Source organism: Yamadazyma tenuis, chromosome 1, assembly GCF_029203305.1.
Source record: "Yamadazyma tenuis chromosome 1, complete sequence".
NCBI lineage: Eukaryota > Fungi > Ascomycota > Pichiomycetes > Serinales > Debaryomycetaceae > Yamadazyma > Yamadazyma tenuis.
Window position 1 is genome coordinate 1,994,875 of NC_089461.1, and position 23,447 is coordinate 2,018,321.

Below are 23,447 nucleotides of genomic sequence, written 5' to 3' on the forward strand. Positions count from 1 at the left end.
ATCATGTCACTCAAGGACAGTGTGACGATTGATGTCGGGTACCCGGTCTATGGGGCCAAGTTTGTCAATAATAAGACCCTTGTGGTTGCTGGTGGGGGCGGTGAGGGCAATAACGGGATCCCCAATAAGATAACCGCCATCAAGTGTTCTTTCAAGATCAAGGACAAAAATAGACGCTTGCAACGGTTCAGAGAAATCACGTTGCCCACTAATGAGGACTCGCCGACATGTATCGAGATCAACAAGATCGAAAACACCTTTACCGAAGAAAAGTCGTATTCGGTGTTTGTTGGGTGTAATCAGTCCAACGAGTTGATCAAGTCGATGAATGCCAACAACAATTTGAGAAAGTACGTCTTCACCGACGACGAGCATTTGAAGTTCATCGACGCGGCCCAGTTGGACCAGGAAGTTACCAACGAGGATATCGGCGTGTATCCCAAGATCATCAACTTGTCACCAGATAATTCCATGGGGTTATTGATGACCTCCAAGGAACCGTCCGTGGTGTACTTGTTCGACCCTGAGGCGTTGGAGTGCTTGTACCGGTTCGAGCTGGGTGTGGAGATCAGAGACTTCCATTTGTGTGCGTTCGACAATGGCCAGAGTTTGGCATTCGTCACCTCTACGTCAATAGAATTGGTGTCGGTGAGCTCCAACTCGGTTTCTGTCGTCGAATCTTCCAACAAACACGCCGCCGTGAAAAAGACATTGGGTGCTTATATTTTAACGAAGGTCAGGTATATTGGTGAAGATGAACTTCTCATCTCCGCCAATGTGAGAAAAGGTGGAGTGGCTTTGTTGAAGTACTCCATTAAATCTAAATCCATCATTAAAATCAACAACTTCTCGAAGAAACTGAAGGGGTTGGTGGCTGTCGACGTGTCTCTTGAACAAAACTTGGTGGCAGTGGCAGCTAATGACTTCTCGATGACCTTGCTTCGTCTCTCCGATTTGAAGGTTTTGAAGACATTTCCCAAATTACACACTTTTGCAATCACCAGCGTGTGCTTCTCTCCTAATGGCTCCAAGTTGGCGGCTGTTTCTGCATCGAATGCCGTTCGTGTATTTAAGATTCCCAAGAAGTTTGCCCATGGCAAATCGGTCATCGGAACCTTGATCAACTACGTCTTCTACACATTATTGTTTGGACTTTTGGCTATTTTCTTGCAGATATCCATTGAAAATGGTAAACTTGAAGAGGCCTTCCTCGTTTCCAAGGAGTTTACTATCTCTCAATTTGAATATTTGAGCGGCTTGAGCATACATGCCTACGAACTTGTCAAAGAAAAGATCAAGAACGAGAAATTGGACGGTGACGACAATACCAAAAAGTATTTTACGATCAATGAATGGGAAGACCTGAGTGTATCTTCGTTGATAGCCGCGGAAACCCCAATGGGAGAACCCGTTGATACTGCAAACGATATTGTTGTTGAAATTTCTCGTAGTGAAGACGTTTCGCAAGTTACGGAAGACACTGAATTCACTGAATCTGTTGTCGAAACCACAATTGCTACAACTCTTGAGCCCCACTTTAATATCGAGCCCAAAGTAGAGTATACTCAAAATACGACGATTCCAGACAATGCAGGTTTTGTGGATCGTGAAGTTTCAGACGATGAGGATCTCACTTCCCTGGTTGTTGAAGACACACTTACCAGCTCATCCAATCCTGAGGACATAGACGCTGGTTATCAAGCAGATGTTGAAGAGCCAGCTAGTGGTTCAGAACCTTCGGATTTGAGCGAAGTCGAAGAAGTGACTGAAGAAGAAGTGACTGAAGAAGAGCCAGAAGCTGAGGCTGTTGAAGAACCAGAAGTGGACACTGTGGAAACAGTTCCAGAAGCCGAAGAAGAAGCAGAGGTCGAAGAAGTTTTGAGCGAGTCAGTGACTGAAGACTATGTTACAGCAGAGGAAGCTGATTCTTCTGAGGTGGAAGAAGTAGTTGAAATTGAGACAGAGACTGAATCTGAAGCAGAGACTGAATCTGAAACCGAAGGCTACGTTAACGCCGAGGAAGCTGATTCTTCTGAGGTGGAAGAAGTAGTTGAAATTGAGACAGAGACTGAATCTGAAGCAGAGACTGAATCTGAAACCGAAGGCTACGTTACCGCCGAGGAAGCTGACTCTTCTGAGGTGGAAGAAGTAGTTGAAATTGAGACAGAGACTGAATCTGAAGCAGAGACTGAATCTGAAACCGAAGGCTACGTTACCGCCGAGGAAGCTGACTCTTCTGAGGTGGAAGAAGTAGTTGAAATTGAGACAGAGACTGAATCTGAAGCAGAGACTGAATCTGAAACCGAAGGCTACTTTACTGCTGAGGAAGCTGACACTGAAATCGAAGACACTACTGAAGAAGCAACTGAAAACGAAGAGGTCCCTGGATCTGGAGAGGCAAATGAGGTGAAAACTACGGAAGTTGACTCTACCCCTGTGGTTGAAGAAGTGGATGAATCCGAGATTGTTGAAACTGAAGAAACCAGCGAAACCGAAGAAGTGTCGGCAACCGAAGAAGTGTCGGAAACTGAAGAATTATCTGAGTCAGAAAGCGATGCTATTGAATCTGAGACGGAGACAAGTGAGACAGAAGAGGTTAATGGGGTATCTGAAACTAAATCAGAAGTCTCAGAGAGTACCCCAGAAACCAAGGTAACCAAAGAAACTCCAGCATCTACAGGTATCTCTAAGGAATCTCTGACTACCCCCAAGCCAACCACAAAGAAGCCTAAGAAGAAGAAGAAGAAGAGAACGGTCACCAGAAAGGTGAAAAAACCTAAAACCAAAACCACATAATCTTATATAGTTTGTATTTGTCTCAAATGCTATACCTTATCGAACTCATCTGCAAAAATGCGACACCAGAAACGCGATCAAATTCTTTTAGTCATATATTCATAATGTTTGATCCATTTGCAAAAAACCTTGCAGATGTTACAGACCCGTCTGAGTGGAAGCCAACTAAGTTACCGATGCTCTCGCAGCTTGAAAGTCTCCAACGATGCTACATTTGTAAAGAATTCCTCCTGGCTCCGGTGCTCACTTCTTGCAATCACACCTTCTGCTCCAGTTGCATACGACAACACTTGATGATCAAAAATACGTGTCCTTTGTGTCTTTCCAACCAGTTAGAAAGTAATCTAAGACGCGTGGTTGTTCTCGAAGAGATTGTGAACTGTTTCAAGAGTTTAAGGCCGTTTTTACTCGACTTTTTACAACCACCTAGCAATGATTCTGTTTCTTCCACCAGCGACCGCACAGAAATCCGCCTGGTGCCGAAGCGGAAACTACCATCACCAGAAACATCTTCTCTCCCGGATTCTGACGATGTGATTATCATTTCCGAAGAAGACGAACCGATGAAACGGACAAAGCTATCTGCCGATGAAGCTGAATGTCCCATTTGCAACAAGAAAATGGAACCTGAGTTTCTCCAGAATACCCACATCGACAATTGTCTTAATGGACACAGTGACGTGCTACCTAAGGAAAAGCCAGGTGGTGGTAAAAAGGGGATTCTGGCTTTTTTCAAACCTCGGGCTAAAAATAATGAATCAAACAGCGCTGAAAACGCTCTCAAGATCAACCACCTGGACTTCTACTTCAACAGTGCTGAAAAACACGTCGTGAAGGAGATCCGGTTGGCCAAACTAGACTTTAATTCTTTGTCGGTACCCAAACTCAAAGAGAAACTCCATGCCATAGGGATTCCTACCACCGGCTCACGTCACCAGCTCGAGCTCAGGTACAACCAGTACTATATTCTTTTCAACGCAAACCTTGATAGTAGCCACCCTGTGGATGTTAGAGTTCTTCGTCAAAGACTTAGTCGATGGGAGTCATCTCACGTGGCATTCACCAACGCTGGGAACGGAAGTATTTTTGGTGGCCGGATGAGTACAAGAAGTATAACTGATAAGCAGTTCCTGGTAACCGAATGGCAGCAGGCGTACCACCAAGACTTTAAGGAATTGACTCGCCGTGCGAGGGCCAATACGCAAAGAAACCTAAACCTTAAAACAAGAACCACTCTAGAATCTGAAGATTCAAATACTCATCCCAAGCCATCTCAGGGGCTAGAAGGGTATACCCCTCTTGATTCTAATGATGTGGTTAAGGAGGACTCGGAGGTGGAAACGTCCGGTAAGAAAATGGCTCAAGCCGGATAATCACACATGTGCTAAAGAAGACGACCAATTCGAATCCAGTGGGAACATGCTATTCTCAAGCAAAGGGAACCATTTGAGCAGTGTAACTGTTGACATTATTCCTCCTTAGCTGCTTGAATTAGTTCAAAATTAAATCTTTTGCATCGAATCCAGGTATATTGCCGAGTCATTTTCGCAGCCGTCAGTCGCATTTTTTCTACGCTTTAGGAAAAGGTTTTTCGATTTCTTGACGGATTGAGCTATTATTACTTAACTTTCCCATAGCAAGAAGATCTGTTATTCAACTACTTGATCTTTATAAGCTCTTCCATAGTACCGCAGAGTGTGATTTTTTTTCTATTTGTTCCTTCATCCCAACTGCATCCTATTTATTCCTCATATATCTATCAAGATAGCCACATAACCTAGCATCAACATGGCTGACAACTCCATGTACATAACCACCCATGAGGCGGCACTAGCGCTTGTGGCCACAGCCATGAAGAAGGCCCGTCTTCGATTTGATACTTTGGTGGTTAACTCTCTCATTGGTGGAATGCTCTTTTCGGTTGGAGGGATGTTCCATGTTATCATCTACTCAAAAGTATCCCTGACTTCTTCAGAGATTCCATTGTATGCTGACCTCATGATAGCGGCATGCTACCCTCTCGGGCTCTTCTACGTGGTGATAATGGGGGCCGAGCTCTTCAATCTGAACATTTTGTTTTATAGTGTGGGAGTAATGAGAGGTGCTGTTTCAGTGGTTGATCTTATAATATCATGGTTGGTGAGTTGGTGGTTGAACTTGGCCGCCAACATCTTTGTGTGTTACGTCATCTGTTATTTTTCAACTATATTTGCTACCGAAGAGGTTATATCCGGTTCCAGAGAACTCCTTGACTACAAGGCATCCTTCATGTTTCACCAAACATTAATTAAGGCAATGGCAGGAAACTTCTACGTGGCCTTGGCTGTTTATCTTCAGATCATGGCCAAGCCTTTGCATGTCAAGTTCATTTTAATATTCTTGCCCATTTTCTCATTTGTTGGTTTAGGGTTCACCCACTCTGTAGCAGATATGTTTGTTTTGACCATGGGATTGGTAAATGGCCTGTCTCATAGTGTTGGGGAGATTGCTTGGAAAGTGTTTTTACCAGGGGCCCTTGGAAATATGATAGGGGGTACGTTCTTTGGAATCGTGATACCATGGTACTCTCATATCTACAGTGTTGAACAAGATCAGAGGTTATTGAACTTACCCCAATACGAATTACGGGATGAGCAACCTGAAATCAACTCAGATTCTCGTGTTGTTCGTGAAAGACGGCGTGTTAGCTCTGCTATTATCGATGAAAAGCCCAAGACTCATTCAACCGATATTTCGGGCTCCACTAGTGTCGAGCAATTCAGTCCTCCTCAAGGTTTGTATGATGATACCAGTATTGTGAGTGACTCTAGCCATGCTAGAAGCTTGTCTCGTGTGGCCACAGGTGCTTCACTTCACTCCAGACACACTTCCTTACGTTCAAGGAGTCATTCTTTCAGATCCCCCAAAAATGTGTTTCCAGTGTATGGTATGGGTGAACCACTAGAAAGGGAACGTACGATTGCCTCAGGAAAGTACGAAGATGCCCCAGAACCCATGACAGATGATGGAGATGTTGAAAGTGAACGGTCTGCTGAATTTGTGGGAACTAGAATAAAACGAATACTTTCAAGGCCTCCGCATACAGACCTTGAGCACCAGCGTCTGCACACCAAGTCAGTGTCTCTGAGACGCACGAAGCCAACACTCCGACAATATTCCATCAGTTCTCAGCGTTCTTACCGGTCCAATAGCAGTGCCTACAGAAACAGAATGTACAATGCTGGGATTCCTCCTAGTGCCATGGTTAACAGTGACTTTGTTGCTGGAGTTGCTAGCGGTACTCCCTCGCCATCTTACACTCCTGTTCTTGCACCTGCCACCAGGGTGAGGAGGGCTTCGACTGAGCCTGGGTCTATGGGAATCAGTGGTTCAGGCTCAATCCCCAAGCGTACAGACTCAAATGTATCACCGAACCATTCCAGCGAGGACATCACTGATTTGTCTCGTTTGGCGTCTTTATAGAGTAATAGTAATGTATCACGACTTTGACCATATGAACGATGAAAAAAGAAGCTTGTTCCAGATGGCACTATAAAAAAAGATTCTGGAAATTTTGCAGCCTTGAAGATACGGAAAAACAAATGGACGAGACAGGAATCGAACCAGTGACCTTTTGCTTGCAAGGCAAACGCGCTACCAACTACGCCACACGCCCAGTATTCAAACAAAATTTTGACCCATATTTTACAAAATGAAAATGGTTCCAGCTGTCTGGAATCTTAGTCTCTGGGGGTTGGTTTGATGTTAAGAGCTTAGATAGGGTACTTGCTACTGCTTTCGACTCCGCTACCTGTTTTGCTTAATATAAAACTCATTCAGTTTTTAACCCCCAATTCCTCATAGTTCGCAACCTTGAATCTCGCGATGCACGCACAAAAAGCCCATCGCATCAATTTTTTCTGAACCCCAATCATGAGTAGTGGAGAATCAACCACTGCAGTTGCAGCTGCATACTTAGACGACAGTGTAAGTTGGAAGGCATTCAAGCTTGATTCTCGATTGAACCAGGCTATTGAGCATTTGGGCTTTAGAACCCCAACCTTGGTACAATCCAATGCCATTCCTCTCGCATTGGATGAAAAGAGAGATATCATTGCCAAAGCATCTACCGGGTCAGGAAAAACCGCTGCTTACTGTATCCCAATTATACAGAACATATTAACGGGCAAAGACATCAAAGAGATCCAAAGTGTGATTCTTGTGCCCACCAGAGAGTTGGCAAATCAAGTTCACCAATTTATCATTAAGCTTCTCGTCTACTGTGCTAATAAAATCAACGTCATAAACTTGTCAAGTAACTTGAGTGACCAAGTAATAAACTCGATGTTGGTCAACAAACCCGAAATCATCATTTCCACCCCTTCAAAATTGATCCAGGTTTTGGACAAGGCATCTCCTTCCATTAGTCTTGCCAGTGTCAAGAACTTGACCATCGATGAGGTCGACTTGATCTTATCCTACGGTTACAAAGACGATGTAATCAAGTTGGAGGAATATCTTCCTATCAAGAAGAACCTTCAGGTGTTTTTAATGTCCGCCACCGTTAATGACGATTTGAACGAACTCAAAGCAAAATTCTGTTCCAAACCAGCAATCTTGAAATTGAACGATGAAAACATTAGTTCCAACAAATTGGTACAATACTACTGTAGAACCACCGAGTTCGATAAGTTCTTGTTGTCGTACGTGATCTTCAAATTGAACTTGATCAAGGGAAAAACCCTCGTGTTTGTCAATAGCATTGATAGAGGGTACAGGTTGAAGTTGTTCTTGGAGCAATTCGGTATCCGTTGCTGTATATTGAACAGTGAGTTACCTGTCAACTCCAGATTGCACATTGTGGATGAGTTCAACAAGAACATCTACAACTTGTTGATTGCCACGGACGACACTAACGACACTAACGAGAAAGAAGTAGAAGACTCTACTTCCAACAAAAAAGATAAGGTGAAAAAAGACAAAGAGTACGGTGTTTCAAGAGGAGTTGACTTCCGTAACGTTGCATGTGTGTTGAACTTTGACTTACCTACAACGTCCAGAGCGTATGTTCACCGAGTAGGAAGAACTGCAAGAGCCGGAAAGTCTGGTATGGCATTATCATTTGTGATTCCCGACAAGGAGTTTGGCAAACACAAGGTTGCTAGTTTGAAAACTGCCAAGCGGGACGAGAAGATCTTGGCCAGAATAGTCAAGCAACAGACCAAAAGTGGGTTCGAACTCAAACCCTATCAATTTGATATCAAACAAGTGGAAGGGTTCAGGTACCGTTCCGAAGATGCGTTTAGAGCCGTGACTCAAACCGCTATAAGAGAGGCAAGAGTCAAGGAATTAAAGCAGGAGTTGATCAATTCCGACAAGTTAAAGAGATTTTTTGAAGAAAACCCCCAGGATTTGGTATCTTTGAGACACGATAAAGAGTTGCACCCATCGAGAGTGCAAACCCAGTTGAAGCGAGTACCTGAATATTTATTACCTGAAAGTGCCAGAAGTGATCCCCAGAAAATCGGGTTTGTTCCATTCCACAAAAAGATCCATAAGAAGGGTAGAAAGAATAAGCGCAAGAATGACCCATTGAAGTCGTTGAAGATGAAGTAAAATTATATAAATGCATTAATATTTAGGAATAATGAACACTATCCCAACTTTGAGAGCACCAAGTTCCATAGTAAGTTGGCCAAACATGTCGATGGGAACATCAACGAGGGGGGGATGAATGCAAATACAAGAATGGAAAAGAACGGCCAGAAGCAGTATGAAACTTTCAATGACTTGAGGTATATTGTCCTGGTATTGGCAGTGATTTCTCCATGATCCCACAAGGCACTCAAGACATTGAATATCAATTGGAAGAATGGCTGCCCTACCATCTGATCAACGACAATTTGGTAAATCAAATCGTCTACACGTTCCAATAACATGTTGTACCATAAAACCGTAAATGAGCCGTTGATTATACCCCAGACCAAGAACTTGCAGATCTTGTTGTAACTAAGTTTCCTCCGCACAAACTGGGTAATGGACTGGGCCAACATGGCGGTGGAGCCACCAAGAAGGGCGGGTCCCAACAATTGGTAGTAGGTGGATAAATCATCATAAATATTATACACGGCCACAGACAACACAGTTTCCACTAGTAAATTGATCACCAATCGACGTAAGACGTACTTGGGCGTCGGATAAAGCTTGGCGTCCAACCCGTGTCGCAAGTCTTCTAGCGGTTGTTTGTTGAACCCTTTCAAGTCTTCTAAAGGTATTGGTTCGGACATTCTGGAAAGGAGGGTGCTGTTCAAAATACGGCACCACCTTGCGATTTTTCAATCAAGGTTTGGTCGTGTGAGCAACACCGATACCTGCACGTGTATATGTCAAGATATATTGATATTCCACAGTACCATTTTAAAAGAGGAAACGAAGGAGGTGGTCAGCCCACTATTGGTTTATGCATGTGATAGAGACGATGTTGAGCAAAGTTCATTGAAGTCGTAATTAAAAAAATGTTTAGGGTGCTGCAAATCAAAACGAGAACCTGAGACAGTGCAAGAACTATTTATAGAAATGTTTTAATTTTCACTCTGTTCGTCTACTCACTGGGGTGCACAAATTCAAATTGTGTGTTGATATCAGTAGCAACAGATATTCTTCGTCTCACGTCTTGTACGGGACTTTATTTTACCAGACATTTGCTCTTTCCGAATACTTAGAACAAATTCTGCAGAAGTTGGGAAATATACTTACTCCATGCCCGTCAAGAGTAGATTATTCAAGGTCTGGGACATCAACCCTCAAACATTGTAAACACTTTTTTCATCAATTTTAGGGGCAACTCTTGAAATGATCGGTATATCTGTTCGGAGCCCGGCATCTAGCTTTTGCAGCCATGGTTCAGAAGAGGTGCTTGGTTTTGAAAATGAGCTTCAAAACGAGTTTCAGGAGGAATCTGCGTCACTCACGTGTAGATGAAGTAAACGCAGTATAAATACGATGAGCTATGATGACACCTATTCGATCGCTTGAGAACAAATAGTAACATCTGTTTAACTGAAAAACGACAACAGTGACATCTGTTTAATTGAAAAATGACAACAGTCGAGCCGCTTGAAACAAATCAAAGTCTCACTGTCATTGACTCTACGTCTGTGTTTGGGTCAAGTTTAAGAACAGGTCAGATGAGCACGAAGTCTCACAAATCTCTAATAATGAAAGCTTCTTCGTATGTTATATTTTAAAAACTCGTTGTAAAAACCAAAATCCTTATCTCTTCACTAAGTGGCCAGTCGACCCATTATCATTCTAACTCATCCCTTTGTCGTGTGCTGAATCACCTATTCTGTACGCGTGACTGAGTGCCTCACCATAGAAACCTGGGGTGTTTTCGCGCAGAAGATCATAGAATTTTCACCAACTCAAACTTACATCTGCTAGTCCTCAAGATGGTAGTCCACAACCCTAACAACTGGTATGTAACGTAACAATTGACTCAACGTTTTAATACAACATTACTAACCATTTCAGGCACTGGGTCGACAAAAACTGTCTTCCATGGTCGAAAGAATACTTCACAAGCGAATTTGTCAACACTGAGGTTGAGAAAGACTCCTACAAGTTTACGCTTTCAAGCGTAAATTCTGTGGAAGGTGACTGTGACGTTACACAAAGAAAGGGTAGAGTTTTGTGTATTTACGATATGACCTTGACATTTGGAATCACCGGTTCCAAAGATGAAGAGTCCTTTTCGGGTACCATCACTGTGCCTGAGTTCATACACGATCAAGAGGAAGATGATTATGTGTTCAACGTTTCATCCGAATCGTGTAACAGTGAAATCAAGTCCTTGTTTTTGCCGGTGTTGAAGCAAAAACTCATGAAATTCCAAGGGGACTTGATCAAGGCCCATGAAAAAGATGTTCAACACACTACATAGATTCAATAGATATATATATAACTAACCGTCAAATCCTTCGGGAACGCCACGAGCAGACCTTGAACTTCCATCTCTGGACCCCAAATATATCTCAGTGGAACCGGTATCGTTGTACGTCCCATCTAGCGTATACCAGGGGATTGTACCTTGTTCCATCAGCTTCAAGAACTTGAATGTTTCAACATCACTGTACGGTACCCCCAAACTAGGATCGAAATACTTAACTTCAGTACCGGTGATGAGACAAAGTTTCTTGTTTCCATTTGGTAAGTATAATCCAAGAGGAGCCTCGGTATTTAAGGTGATGGCAGCATCGTTGGTATCTTCCTCCACCACTTCCTCTATGATTTCTTGTCTTATTCCAAGCTTGGGTAATCTATTAAGATCCTCAAACATCGGGTTTTCTGGGGTCAAGTCTGTGACTGGAGTGAACATTTCATCCTTTTCTACCCTGACTTTGGCGTATGGATTGTTGGCATTTCCTATTTTCAAAATTGTTTTCAAGTCTTTGAATCTTCTGGGTGCTGGAAGTAGAGATTGTTCCCCAAATACAATCAGCTTGACCTTATTTTCATCCAATGGTAACTCTCTGGCTTCAAAGTCATGCAAAATGATATCGTTTCTTGCAACTCTTTGAACAGGGCCTTCGAAGATTTCCTTCTCTTCTCCTTCTTCTTCTGACTCTTCCGCTTCCTCAGGTTCATCGATTGGTTGAGTTGAGTCTGCGTCAATGTTTGGACTCACTTCTTCTGGCTCTAAGACACCGTCAGCAAAGGTGACTTTCTTCTGTTTCTTTTCAGGTGCTTCAACATCCACTGGAATTGCAGCAGGCGAACCGGGTGCTGTTTCGGTGTTGAATTCGATACCAACTTCTTTGGGGCCAGTTTTATGTGGAAGGCTTTCGGCATTGAGTTCTTCGGTTGCATTTTCAGTCTCATTATTTTCATTAGTCGGACACTGTTCTTTGGTTAACAGGCTCTTTTCAAGGGTCTCGGGGACTTCTTCGTCCATGTATTTAGTTTCGATGACGTTTCCATTTTCATTGACATCTCCGTTTTCATTGACATCTCCGTTTTCATTGACATCTTCATTTTCTTCAACAGGACCGTTCTTTTTCATATATCCGTTCTCTTTATCACCCCCATTCTCTTTCACATCCCCATTTGCCTCAACGGCTCCATTCTCTCTTTTCTCATCATCATTCACCGGTACTTTCCCATTGGCAGGAGTCTGGAGAGACTCTTGCTCCTTTATATATGGCAAATTCGTATCGATTGCGCCAGGATACTTTGAAATATCAAATCCCATTAACTGCGTGAGTCTTTTTATACTTCTCTTCTTCACCTTTCCAGTAATGGAATTATAAAGCTTCCGAGCAAACTCTATTTCGTCATTCGGTGAAATATATTCCTGTTTGCTCGTAAAGCTCAACACATTCACCAACTTCAATCTCCTCAGGTGCAATAACAGTTTTTGCCTCTCTTTCTTCACAACTTCTTGCTGTTGGAACAACTCAAGGGCCAAGACGTTGGCCTTTTCGGTCTCTACAGCCTCGGCAAGACGTTCTTCTTGTGTCATTTCCCGCTGTTTCTCTCGCACTATTGGTGTAGATGCTGCTCTTCTCTCTTCGTCCTTCTTCAACTTCTCCACCAAGGCCTCTTTATTCTCCACCACAGAAGCTCTGGAAGATGCCCTTCTTGAGCTGTACATCAAGGCCTCAGAATTTACTCGTTTCTTGGCTTTAACGGCCTTGGGTTTGTTGTCAGTCGCTTTGAATCTCTTGATCTTTGGAATTAGACGAGACTGTTGCTTCTGCTTTCTCTTTTTCAGCCGTTCTTCCTTCTCTAATCGCCGCTCTCCTTCGTCCTCATCGGTATCAGAAGCAGACATATCGGAATCTGAAAGCACATCGTCCGAATCGACTTGGGGTGCATCGGAGCTGTCTTCATCATCATTATTATCATCATTATTATCATCATTTTCCGATTCTTGGGGACCGGACGCGCTATCACCCCCATCCCCTTCAGCTTCTTCCTCATCTTCCTCGCCGGCTTCCTCTCCATCATCTTGGTCGTCTGATTCCATGAATTCTCCATCTTCTTCATCTTCTTGGAACAACAAGTTGACGTTTTCATCATCTTCGTCCACGAAACGAGACGCCTGAAGAGAAGTGGTTTCGTTTTCCATATCAAGTAACTGTTTCAACCGGGCCCCAGCGTTGGAGCGCCGTTTTCTTGTATTCATAAGAAACTCTTCTTCATCTGACGACATGGCTGCTTTTGATAGTATCTCCAAAAACAAAATGTTCGCGCAAAAGTTCCAAAACTCATTATGAGCAGCGTGATACCAATCAGCATAAGAAACGGCCAACTCGTTTGTTTAGCCTCGCACAGAGCTGTAAGAAGTCTTTTCACATCATGTATACATAGAAGCTCTTCTTCACCCAGTGCGAGTGGCTCAAGTGCCGAGGAATTGAAGCATTTCAACGCCCTTGCTTCCAGCTGGTGGGATGTCAATGGCCCACAGAGAATACTACATAAGTTGAATTTGATTCGGATGGACTTCATCCAGGAAACTATCCGAGACCACTTGAAGCTCAATGAGGGTATAACCAATTCCGACGATGAGGTGTACATACCTCCTTACAACATAGATTTATTACCTGAAGGTGTGAGAGACACTATTGTCCGAGAACAATGTGCCAGGAGAGAAGAGATTTTGGCCTTGAAGAAGATGAAAGTGTTAGACATTGGCTGTGGTGGGGGTATCTTGAGCGAGTCTATGGCCAGATTGCTGTTTGTGGAGTCGGTCAAAGGTATCGACTTATCTGATGAGGTTATAGTGGCTGCGAACCTACACAAGGCCAAAGATCCCATGTTGAAACACAAACTTCAGTATAAGCTTCAGTCGATAGAGGAAATTCCCAAGAAGGAAAAATTTGATGTGGTGACATTATTTGAGTTGTTAGAGCACGTAGACTATCCATCCAAAGTGTTGACTGAAGCAATGTCCAAATTAAAGCCTAATGGATGGCTTTTCTTATCAACTATCAACAGAGACTTTGTTAGCTGGTTTACCACTATTTTGATGGGGGAACATATTTTGGGGATCGTTCCCGTTGGCACCCACACGTTATCGAAATATATCAACCATGTGGAGATCAAGAATTGGATTGCTCTGAACAGTGAATACGAGTTGGTGGCATCCCGGGGCAGTATTTATATTCCCAGCTACGGATGGAAGTTTACAAACAACGAGAACGTTGGAAATTACTTCATGGCTATCAGAAAGAAATAGAAGAAGTAGATTTGTACATACATAATTAATAGCCTTCAGGTGCATCAATTGGCAACCTTTGCAGGTTCTTCACTCTCGTCGATGAAGGTAGGAAGCTTGTCACTCGAGGCTGGCTCTTCGTTGAGATAACTGGGCATCGACAACCCTTCATTCATTTCACTTTCGAAATCCATTTCTTCTCCCAAAGCATCAAGCTCGGCATCTAACTCAGACTCACTTATATCGTCAGGAATATCGTTTGTCATCGACAACGACTCCTGTAACTCGTTGCTCTTGTCTATCAAGTCGAGCATTTCGTCCTGTAATGACTCAATCTTATCGATATCTATCTTCCCATATGTCTTCTTCAACTGTTTATTGGCTTGTTTCATGGCATCCACCGTAATCATGGTATTCTGCAAGTTATCAGTGGTCATGGCGGCCTGAGTCATGTTCCACGACTGGTTTTCCAACTGGTCTTTCTGTGCTTCAATCTGTTTTCTCTGTCTCAAGAGCTTTAACGCCTTTTGCTTCAATGCTGACTTTCCGGGGCCGTCTCTCATTCGAGACAATTTCTGTTGGTAGGTGGACAATTCGGAGTTGAGTTTGGACAACTTGACATCCAAGCTACCTACACGGTCGTCGATGTTTTTGACGGCGTCATTAAGTGACGGCTTGGGTGCTGTGTTCTTGCTTCCAAAAAGTCTGTTCATCTTAAGTGATTCACTTATCGCTCCTCCCGCGCACCTTTGATATTTTACTAGTTTTTGCTCTACGGTTTCAAATCATATTGTGATTACTACAAGATCTGGATAAGTGCTTTCTTCATAGAACTTGTGACCCACAGACAGTTATTGTTCAGTAAGCAGTAGGAAAATAGGGATAATGGCCACCTGGTTGTTGGGTTCGGAGGCTTTGGACTGAAAACCAACCCTATATGAGTCTCTTACCATAAGTAACAAATCACAGTAAACTACACTACAGGGTGAAATCTGACAACGATATCGGTTGGTGATTTCCCGTAATTGAAACTTTTCATTGGTATTATAATTATATCATTACATGAAGAAAACGACTGCGAAAAATGCCTGGGCCACAAGCAAGGTATTCATAACGAAACCTCCAGTTCCGGACTCGGACGTCGTTGCTAGTGGTATAGATGAGGAGGTAGAGGAGGTGGAGTTTGCCACTTCGGTGGCTACCACTTCCTTGTTGTTGCTGCTTCCAGTGGTACTGGGGAAAATGGCATTATTCAAGTCTTTAAAGAGACCCAAGTCCTCCAAATCAGAAATAATGCCAGTAATGGCGGGCTTATAACGCTTGGCAAAAGATGAAAGCCCAGAGGTGAGTCCTGAGTAATCACCCTTCAAGACCTTTCCGATGATGGCAGTGATGGCAGCTGGATCTGATAATGCTGAACTAACCAAAGCAGTGATATTGATGGAAGACGTGAGACTGCTCAAACTGATATCAGACTTGGAAAGCACTTCACTGATCAAGTCACCTGTCATATTGACGTATGCGGGAGTGTCAATAAACCGTTGAGCGGTATAGACTACGAATCCCGTGTCGTTCAAAGCGTTCAACACCTCTCCCAACCCATTGTATAAAATCTTTGAGTTCAAAAACGAACCAGCAATGTTGCCAACAAAGTCAAGAAGGGAACTGCTTTCAGCTCTCTTCGAATTACTGTTGGCAGGTGCTAACAACTCTCTAGCAATCAAAGTGATCAAGTCAATGTTTTTTTCAACCACATTGTAGATGATCTTGGAAATGTCCTTTCTGTACTTTTCTTCCAACAAAAGCCCATCTAAAGTCGATTGGATCAAGCCAGATTGCAGCACCAAACTGCTAAGAGCAGTAAGATTCAAGTTTGATGCTGCTCCCGCAACTACAGAAACTATTCCCGAAACATTGGCATCAGCACCTTTGTCAATTAATGAAGCAGTGGTATTGGCAAGGTAGCTGATCAAAGAGGGATGGTCTGCCGCATAGTCCAAAGCAGTCCACACCACACCTGACAGGTTGACCAAGTTGATGACACTTTCAATGGTAGATTCAAGGTCTCTTTTATCATATTCGTACACATTGTCATCCTCAAAAAGACTAGCTTGAAGCAGGTCTTGGAGCTCTTCAATGATGTCGAGTTGCTCTTCTGTCAACGCATCTTGAAATGATTGGTAGAGGTCCTTACCTGGGACGGCATCTTCTATGGAAAGTGGTACGATGTCTTGTGGAGCATCACGAACCACTAGTGACTGGGCTGTGATGAACACAGACCCCAAACACAACAAGAAGTCAAAACGCATAATTGGGATGAGAAATTTGAAGGTGGAGGATCCTTTTTATCTTTTAAATGAAGAGGCAATGCCAATTAAAGCCCTATTCTTACCACTTGCAGTTATTTTGCAATCACCAACATCAGCTATAATTTCCTTTTTCGGTTAACTGATTACTTACCTAGTTGGGTAAGTTAATTGCGAGGTCCCTCAATTTTAGTTGGGCACAGGTTAAATGCCAACTTCTAAGAGTTCTGGGAAGCTGTGACTTGGTATTCCTGCCTTATACACTAATGTTCATGTGCCCACGAAGTCCTGGCATTTTTGCGGCACTCCAGCATAACTTATGCCCAAATATATGATTTCTGTTCAAATGAGCATGCCCTCAAAACATTCCTCATTAGGAAATTAAAAAACTCACAGGAAAACCATAACTCCACACGACGCAAATGTCAGTGATACCCTGCTCCACATTTATATAATAAAAATCCACCCAAACTTTTTTGTTCAACAACTGATACACAAAGCATTCTGTGATTCTTCATTTCTTCATTTCCAAACTTGTTGCCCCTACCTGTTGCGTATTCATTGTACCTACTTGCTACTCATCGGTCTCATCTGTGCACCTGATAATATCACCCCGCTGATATTTGATCCATGTTTTTATACCAAATTATACCATTTTTAACGCTTTTGACAGCCGTCTGCTGCTCATGGGTAGACACCCTCGACCCCCAAGGCAACCTTCGGTACGAGCAACTCGTCAATGACCTCCAGTACATCACGGACGAAACGATTTTCGGCCGAGACGAGGTGTCAACCTCCACCCTCGATGCATTGTTGATATCCGTCAACAACTCCGGAATCATAGTGGACACCCTCTACGAAATCGCCAGCAACGACGATGAAATCAACTCGTTGATCAACGTCACGGCCGGGTTGTTGAATGGTAACACCACCTTGGACCTGCTTCCGTTCCTTCAGAACATCAACATTTCAATTAATACCAGCCAGATTCTCGACCAGGTCATGAGCAGTGGCCTCATCCAGTCGACGGCCGGATGCTTATTACTCGACTCTTCCAACCGGCAGATTTTGGCCAACATCACCGGAGAGTTACTCCGTAGTCACACATGGGTAGGGCAGCTTTTGAACAACTTGGGTGCGGGTAAGCCGTTGACGGTGAACATGATTGCTGATACCATACAACACACCCCCAACTTGAACCCCAAATACAACTCTTCTGCTGCCACCGCCAACAACAAACAGCAGGTGTTGAGCTTTGACACTCGGGAAGTGGTGGATGATATGCTTAGTGCTAGGGGAGATTATGATGGTTCGGCCGAGCAGTTTCTCAACAATATTATAAACGGGGTATTGCAATCACAAGTGTTTTCGACAAGCCTTGTATCAATCTTGCAAAGCTTGAACAACACTCAGATCTTGTGTTCGACAGCCATGGAGGTGATGCAAAACCTGACGATTTTGTCCATGTTTCCCAAGTTGGTTGGTGGGTTATATGAGGCTGGGGCATTCAATAATATCGACACCAACTACTACTTCCAGTACGCCAAGAAGCATGCCATCTTGTCGGACTACTTGCAATTTTTCTTGACGTCACCTACGTGGGAGCCAGCAATTGCGGCGTTACTTCTTCAAATGGAGCAGAATGGGGTTTTCCAGGACATCCAAACGGGACTATACGGACCCAATTAATGATACCCGTATGTAATAATAAATGTAACTAAGTACGTTCGGTTGTGTTATCGTGAATTTTAAACAATCTAAAACTTGAGAGCGTTCATAATACCATAACCAATGGTAATGACAATGATATATGCAATAAAACTGGCGGGTACTCCTCTTGTAATAAAGGTGTTGACCGTCAAGTACCGTTTGCCCAACTCGTCCGTCATAGAAATAGCCGTGACGTTGGGGAATCCCGACGTGGGTAATCCCATGGCTGCCGATGCCAATAAAGCAATACCCATAACCAACAAGTTGGAATGGTCCCCAGGAAGCTTTTCTCCCACTTCCTTCACCAATGGTACAATAATCAAGGCAGCCACCGTGTGTGAAACAAAGGTAGCAATGACCAAAATCAAAATCCCGAAAATGATCATAATCACCCACACATCGTAGTGCTCAACTCTCTTCTGCAAAGCCTGAGCAATCGTACTCAATAAACCCGACGACGAGATTCCACTACCCAAGGCCAACCCACCCATGGCCAAAATCACAATCGACCAGGGGAAGTTGTTCAAGTCGGCAGTTTTCAATAATCCACTTCCAAAGAACAATACAATTGGGATCACAGCAATAATCCCCGAGGCTCCAAAAGTGTCTTCGATCTTCGTCAACACACACCACAACAAAATCGTTGCCAAAGTGATTGCAAGCACCACCATCTGCTTAACAGTCCATTTATCCTTGATGGGCTTGAAGGGCTTGACATTGGAGGTGCTGACCTTAAAGGTCAAAATCAACTCGAGCCAAATGGCCACAACGGCGATGATCGACACTGGAAGCGCAATGGCGAACCAGTTTCCCCAACCGGGATTGGGACTCATCGACTCAATGGCCACCACGTTCTGTGGAGACGAGATAGGCGAGGCCATGCCCCCAATATTGGAAGCAAACGCAATTCCCAAGATCAACGCCTGGGCAAATGGAGAGTCGGTGGGGAGGGTTTTCAACACCGGCTGGATCAATGAATAACACAACACGGGAGTAGCCACGTTCGAGATCCACATCGACAAGAACAATGACACCATCATGATCGTCAACAAGATGTTTCTGGGTTTGGTCCCCACCAACGACAAGATCCACGAGCTGAGGATCTTGGCAATATTATACTTGGACAACGCGGCTGCTAACGCAAACCCGCCCACCAAAATCATGATCACCGACGTCCACATGTCGCTCAAGATAAGCTTTGCCGCGTCCGAGGCGTCCATAACACTGTTGTCGTCGTTCCGCAAGATTTTGCAAGTCACCACCAATAATGGCACCAACATGGCGGTTGCAAATAACGGAATGGCCTCAGTGGCCCATAAAATCGCACAGGTGATCAAGACCGCCAAAGCTCTTCCCTCAACCGGGTCATTGAAAGTCTTGACGGCCATAAACACCACAAAAGCCACCACCGCCAAAAGAATCTTAAACGTCTGCCAACTCACCAAAAACCGGGGGAGACTAAAGCCCACTCCAAGGACCGTGTACTTTTTCATGCTCAAGTCCAACAAGTCGTCGGAGTTCAAGTGGAAGTCCTGTCTCTTGGTCTGTAAACTCAACAAGTCCTTCCATACGGTGTTTCTCTCCCAGATGATATGGTCGCGCAAGTAGGAGTTGAGCTCGAACCGAATCGACTCTATTGACTTGGAAGGGTCCAAGCGGTGGGAGATGAACGTGAACGAGTTGACAATACGGTCGATCCGTTGGTTAAGCCGGATCAAACTGGTGTCATTGAAAATAACCGAATTCTGTACGAGAAAGTTGGTGATAAAGTCGTCCTTGATGTCGTAGTTCAAGTTCTTATCAAATTTCTTGGTGATCTTGGCAAACCCGATTTTATTCAACTCGATAAATGACTTCAACTCATTCATCTTGATGAACACCGACTTGTTACTTTGTTTCAACGTCACAAGTTTCTGTAACCGAACATTAAAGTTCTTGGGGTTGACCAAAGCTGTCGACTCGTTGTGCTCGTAGTCCGCATCGTCGTCCGACGAGTCCACCTCAGCTTGGTCCTCAGCAATGGTGAAATGGCTGGTGGTTCTGCTGAGCTTTGTGGCTCCTTCTTTCTCCTCTGACTCGATATAATTGAAAATATGCGCCTCATTCAACGTGAGCAAATCCTTGATGAGGTAGTTGTACTCCCCATTGATCTCCTGGTAAATCTGCGCGTAGAACTGGTCGATTTTTTCCAACTCCATCAACAACTGCTTGGCAAATTCCAACAATGGGTTGAAAGTTTTTTTCTTGGTAGCGGCCTCCAATTTCCGTAAACAACTGGCGATGTCGTTGCTAGCAGACCGGTCGTCGTGGGGTTCGGTGTTCTCGGCGTCAGCTGTCGATGCCCCCGTTTTAAACCGTTTAAATTCACTGGTAGAGTCCTCATGAATCTCAGTGCGGGTGAGACTGGTGGTGGATGTCCGAGAACTGGTTTTGGAAAGATCCAGGCCGAGTTGGTCCAAGAGGTCCGATACGGTGGTGGGGTTGAGTTTGAACTCGATGTCCAAGTCGAGCTGTTTCTTCTGCAACCCATAGATGATTTTTTTCAAGTGGTCATAGGCCAAATAGTGGTCTGACCACTCAGGAACGATATTGAATTTCAAAGACTGGTTAAACTTCATGGAGTTAAGCGAGGGTTAGGCGTGTTCGAAAGGGGTCTTGGAATACGTCAAGATGCAAGAAAGCCGTTAAGATTTTCCAGCTGGTCTGAAAACGTCAATTACTCGTGTGACTTTTAGATGGTAAAATTCTGGGTAATTAATGTCTTGGTTTTCGGTGCCCTCGTGGGCTCTTCGCAATTAATTGGCATCCCAAATAGGAAGGAGCGGGGCTGGGCGATGGAGTCACGTGAGTGTGTGTATATCACGTGATCTGTATCTGCGCGCGTTTGCCTCCGAGCCATTTTCACCTCCACCATTCACATCTATCACATCTTCGCCAATGGTGTACAAACTCAGCAAAACTCTCATAGGCCATGAGCAGGACGTCAAAGATGTCGCCACCACCCCGGGTGATGCGGTGGCGCCCCGCGTGGTCTCCTGCTCCCGGGATGGTACCATCCGCGCCTGGAGCCTTCTGGATCAATCCCACTCAATTGTATTCCATTCATCCACAAACTCCTTCATCAACGCTGTGTGCTGCTTGGACGATAACTTGGTGGCCAGCGGTGGTAAGGACAACGTTGTGTTCATCAATTCGCTCGATGAGCCCGTCAATGACGTGGGAATCTATAACTTGATTGGCCACCAGAACAACATCTGTTCTCTCCACCACCGCCACAACAAGCTCATTAGCTCTAGTTGGGACGGCACTGCCAAGGTCTGGGACTTGTCGACCTACGAGTGTGTGCTTACTTTGAAGAGTGATACTGGCATGTCGGTTTTGGATGCGGTTATCGTCGATGACAATCGGTACTTGACTTGTTCCGCCGATAAGTACATCAGGTTCTGGAACGGCAATTCGGTGACCCATATCTTCAAAGGTCATACCGATGTGGTGAGAAAGTTGTTGCTTTTAGGAGATGGTACGTTCGCCTCTTGTTCGAATGATGGAACCATTAAGATCTGGTCCTTGGAAGGAACATTGATTTCGACTTTACTGGGTCATGAGTCCTTCATTTACGATCTTGTGGCCCTTCCCAACGGATTGTTGGTTAGTGCAGGCGAGGACCGGTCGGTCAGAATCTGGAAAGGTCAGGCTCTCCTACAGGCCATTACTTTACCATGTATTTCCAACTGGTGTTTGACAAATGTAGGCAATGATATTGTGGTGGGCTCTTCCGACAACTCCATCAGAATCTTCACCAGCGATCCAGAGAGATATGCCGCCAAAGAAGACCTCGAGCGGTTCGAGGAGTCTGTCAAAACCTCTACCATTGCTGAACAGTCGGTCGATATCAACAAAACTGACGTGCCCGGTTACGAGAGACTCGAGGTTCATGGCACTGAGGGCCAAACAGTCATGGTCAAAAGCCCTGTGGGGGTTATTGAGGCATACCAATGGTCCAACGGTCAGTGGAATAAAATTGGTGATGTGGTGGGCTCGTCTGCTTCTTCAGACAAAAAGGTCCACAACGGTAAAGAGTACGATTATGTGTTTGATGTGGACTTCGAAGACGGCAAGCCCCCTTTGAAGTTGCCATACAATGCGGGTGACAATACATATACCGTTGCCAATCAATTTTTGGCTGATAATGAATTACCTGCTAGTTACGTTCAAGATGTGGTTGCCTTTTTAGAAAAAAACACTCAAGGAGTTAGTTTGACAGAAACGTCCGACTCGGTCGAGACAAAGGCACAAGTGTCCCTCTCTGTTCTTCCAGTGACTCAGTATATCCAGTTCAAGGACATTAACAGCTCTCAGTTGAACAGAGGATTGACCAAGTTCAATGACCTGCAAACTCATAAGCTTTCATCCATTCCCACAAACTTTGACGTTTCCAGCTCCGAGGCAGCCGATATGATCACAAACTTGGTTCCTCAGGTATTTGAGTGGGATGAGTCGTCGTATCTTGTTGGGTTTGACTTGTTGAGACTGTTGATTGGCAAATTGGGCATTAGTGATATCTTGAAGAACGAAAACCTACCCGAACTAGTGCAGTCTTTCATTGAAAAAGGTGCAGCAAGTGAAAACCCCAGTGTTCTCATGATGTTTGGAAGGTTTTTGAACAACTTGGTGGATTCGGTGTTGTTCATGCAAATCTACGCCGACTCTGAAGGTGATAATGTCACGTTCAGCAGTGCACTCTTCCAACTCCTCGATACATTGACACAAAAGAAAGTCGACCAGCACCATAAGCACTACAACCAGTGTATCACCGGCTTTTCGACATTAATCTACAATTTGTCTGCTGTTCAAGTCAAACAAAAAGTCGGATCGGGTGACCTTGCAAAATACATTAATGATACAAACATTGAAGAAGCTAATTACAGGTTGCTCATAGCTTTAGGAAACTTGAAGTATATAAAGGCAGTCGCTACACCCTTACCATCATGGGCTCACAAGCATTCGGAACCGCGGTTCATCTCGTTGTTTAACGACATAAATAGCTTATAGCCTTTAATAAAATAACTCGGGTACTTTATTGATGAACTTGACGAGTTGAAAATAGTTGTCAAGTTTGAAGTTGTCACTTATTGCCAACACCGAGTATACACTGATGCTCAAATCATCACCCACTTTGCCAATGACTTCGTAATTGTTGTTGACTTCAAAATCCAAATCGGTGGTTACAGAACTGAGGTTTAACTGAACGTCACCGTTGCTCTTGAGAGTGCCATTGGTACCATCATATTGTTCCAATTTTCCAATTATGCGTACGATCTTTCCTTGGTTGGCCTGTAAGATTGTGCCGTCGATTCTCTTACTTGATGCGTCCATGGTTAGTTAGGTTTTATTTTAGCAGGGCGACGCGTTCGCGAATATGGTGATAATGGCCAGTG

General features: G+C 44.1%; 14 protein-coding genes and 1 non-coding gene across 15 annotated transcripts; 8 read left to right on the top strand and 7 right to left on the bottom strand. All coding sequences in view use genetic code 12, as the record gives it.

The window, feature by feature from the left end:
• Positions 1–3: 3 nt before the first annotated feature.
• Positions 4–2,796, top strand: SED4 (vesicle formation at the endoplasmic reticulum; the record flags this gene model as incomplete). The annotated part of the gene is made up of 1 exon (XM_066157561.1): positions 4–2,796. The coding sequence occupies one exon, from the start codon at positions 4–6 to the stop codon at positions 2,794–2,796; it is 2,793 nt and encodes a 930-aa protein (XP_066013658.1).
• Positions 2,797–3,089: 293 nt separating this feature from the next.
• Positions 3,090–4,169, top strand: RAD18 (E3 ubiquitin-protein ligase rad18; the record flags this gene model as incomplete). The annotated part of the gene is made up of 1 exon (XM_006688346.2): positions 3,090–4,169. The coding sequence occupies one exon, from the start codon at positions 3,090–3,092 to the stop codon at positions 4,167–4,169; it is 1,080 nt and encodes a 359-aa protein (XP_006688409.2).
• A 415-nt stretch (positions 4,170–4,584) lies between these two features.
• On the top strand, positions 4,585–6,258 carry PSN45_000961 (formate/nitrite transporter; the record flags this gene model as incomplete). Its single annotated transcript, XM_006688347.1, has 1 exon — positions 4,585–6,258. One exon carries the CDS (start codon positions 4,585–4,587, stop codon positions 6,256–6,258), a length of 1,674 nt encoding a protein of 557 aa, XP_006688410.1.
• Positions 6,259–6,378: 120 nt separating this feature from the next.
• On the bottom strand, positions 6,379–6,451 carry PSN45_000962. The gene has a single exon. It is a non-coding gene; the product is annotated as a tRNA-Ala (tRNA).
• Positions 6,452–6,708: 257 nt separating this feature from the next.
• DBP9 (ATP-dependent DNA/RNA helicase) lies at positions 6,709–8,391 on the top strand (the record flags this gene model as incomplete). The annotated part of the gene is made up of 1 exon (XM_006688349.2): positions 6,709–8,391. One exon carries the CDS (start codon positions 6,709–6,711, stop codon positions 8,389–8,391), a length of 1,683 nt encoding a protein of 560 aa, XP_006688412.1.
• Positions 8,392–8,429: 38 nt separating this feature from the next.
• Positions 8,430–9,062, bottom strand: PSN45_000964 (uncharacterized protein; the record flags this gene model as incomplete). Its single annotated transcript, XM_006688350.1, has 1 exon — positions 8,430–9,062. The coding sequence occupies one exon, from the start codon at positions 9,060–9,062 to the stop codon at positions 8,430–8,432; it is 633 nt and encodes a 210-aa protein (XP_006688413.1).
• A 1,164-nt stretch (positions 9,063–10,226) lies between these two features.
• PSN45_000965 (uncharacterized protein) lies at positions 10,227–10,717 on the top strand (the record flags this gene model as incomplete). Its single annotated transcript, XM_006688351.2, has 2 exons — positions 10,227–10,252; positions 10,309–10,717. The coding sequence occupies 2 exons, from the start codon at positions 10,227–10,229 to the stop codon at positions 10,715–10,717; spliced, it is 435 nt and encodes a 144-aa protein (XP_006688414.1).
• Positions 10,718–10,738: 21 nt separating this feature from the next.
• Positions 10,739–12,988, bottom strand: PSN45_000966 (uncharacterized protein; the record flags this gene model as incomplete). Its single annotated transcript, XM_066157562.1, has 1 exon — positions 10,739–12,988. One exon carries the CDS (start codon positions 12,986–12,988, stop codon positions 10,739–10,741), a length of 2,250 nt encoding a protein of 749 aa, XP_066013659.1.
• A 285-nt stretch (positions 12,989–13,273) lies between these two features.
• COQ3 (Hexaprenyldihydroxybenzoate methyltransferase, mitochondrial) lies at positions 13,274–14,014 on the top strand (the record flags this gene model as incomplete). Its single annotated transcript, XM_006688353.2, has 1 exon — positions 13,274–14,014. One exon carries the CDS (start codon positions 13,274–13,276, stop codon positions 14,012–14,014), a length of 741 nt encoding a protein of 246 aa, XP_006688416.2.
• Positions 14,015–14,058: 44 nt separating this feature from the next.
• VPS60 (Vacuolar protein-sorting-associated protein 60) lies at positions 14,059–14,706 on the bottom strand (the record flags this gene model as incomplete). The annotated part of the gene is made up of 1 exon (XM_006688935.1): positions 14,059–14,706. The coding sequence occupies one exon, from the start codon at positions 14,704–14,706 to the stop codon at positions 14,059–14,061; it is 648 nt and encodes a 215-aa protein (XP_006688998.1).
• A 345-nt stretch (positions 14,707–15,051) lies between these two features.
• On the bottom strand, positions 15,052–16,302 carry PSN45_000969 (uncharacterized protein; the record flags this gene model as incomplete). Its single annotated transcript, XM_006688937.1, has 1 exon — positions 15,052–16,302. One exon carries the CDS (start codon positions 16,300–16,302, stop codon positions 15,052–15,054), a length of 1,251 nt encoding a protein of 416 aa, XP_006689000.1.
• A 627-nt stretch (positions 16,303–16,929) lies between these two features.
• PSN45_000970 (uncharacterized protein) lies at positions 16,930–17,988 on the top strand (the record flags this gene model as incomplete). The annotated part of the gene is made up of 1 exon (XM_006688354.1): positions 16,930–17,988. One exon carries the CDS (start codon positions 16,930–16,932, stop codon positions 17,986–17,988), a length of 1,059 nt encoding a protein of 352 aa, XP_006688417.1.
• A 68-nt stretch (positions 17,989–18,056) lies between these two features.
• Positions 18,057–20,627, bottom strand: PHO87 (member of the phosphate permease; the record flags this gene model as incomplete). Its single annotated transcript, XM_006688356.1, has 1 exon — positions 18,057–20,627. The coding sequence occupies one exon, from the start codon at positions 20,625–20,627 to the stop codon at positions 18,057–18,059; it is 2,571 nt and encodes an 856-aa protein (XP_006688419.1).
• A 319-nt stretch (positions 20,628–20,946) lies between these two features.
• Positions 20,947–23,061, top strand: lub1 (WD repeat protein Lub1; the record flags this gene model as incomplete). Its single annotated transcript, XM_006688357.1, has 1 exon — positions 20,947–23,061. The coding sequence occupies one exon, from the start codon at positions 20,947–20,949 to the stop codon at positions 23,059–23,061; it is 2,115 nt and encodes a 704-aa protein (XP_006688420.1).
• A 3-nt stretch (positions 23,062–23,064) lies between these two features.
• PSN45_000973 (uncharacterized protein) lies at positions 23,065–23,385 on the bottom strand (the record flags this gene model as incomplete). The annotated part of the gene is made up of 1 exon (XM_066157563.1): positions 23,065–23,385. One exon carries the CDS (start codon positions 23,383–23,385, stop codon positions 23,065–23,067), a length of 321 nt encoding a protein of 106 aa, XP_066013660.1.
• Positions 23,386–23,447: the final 62 nt, after the last annotated feature.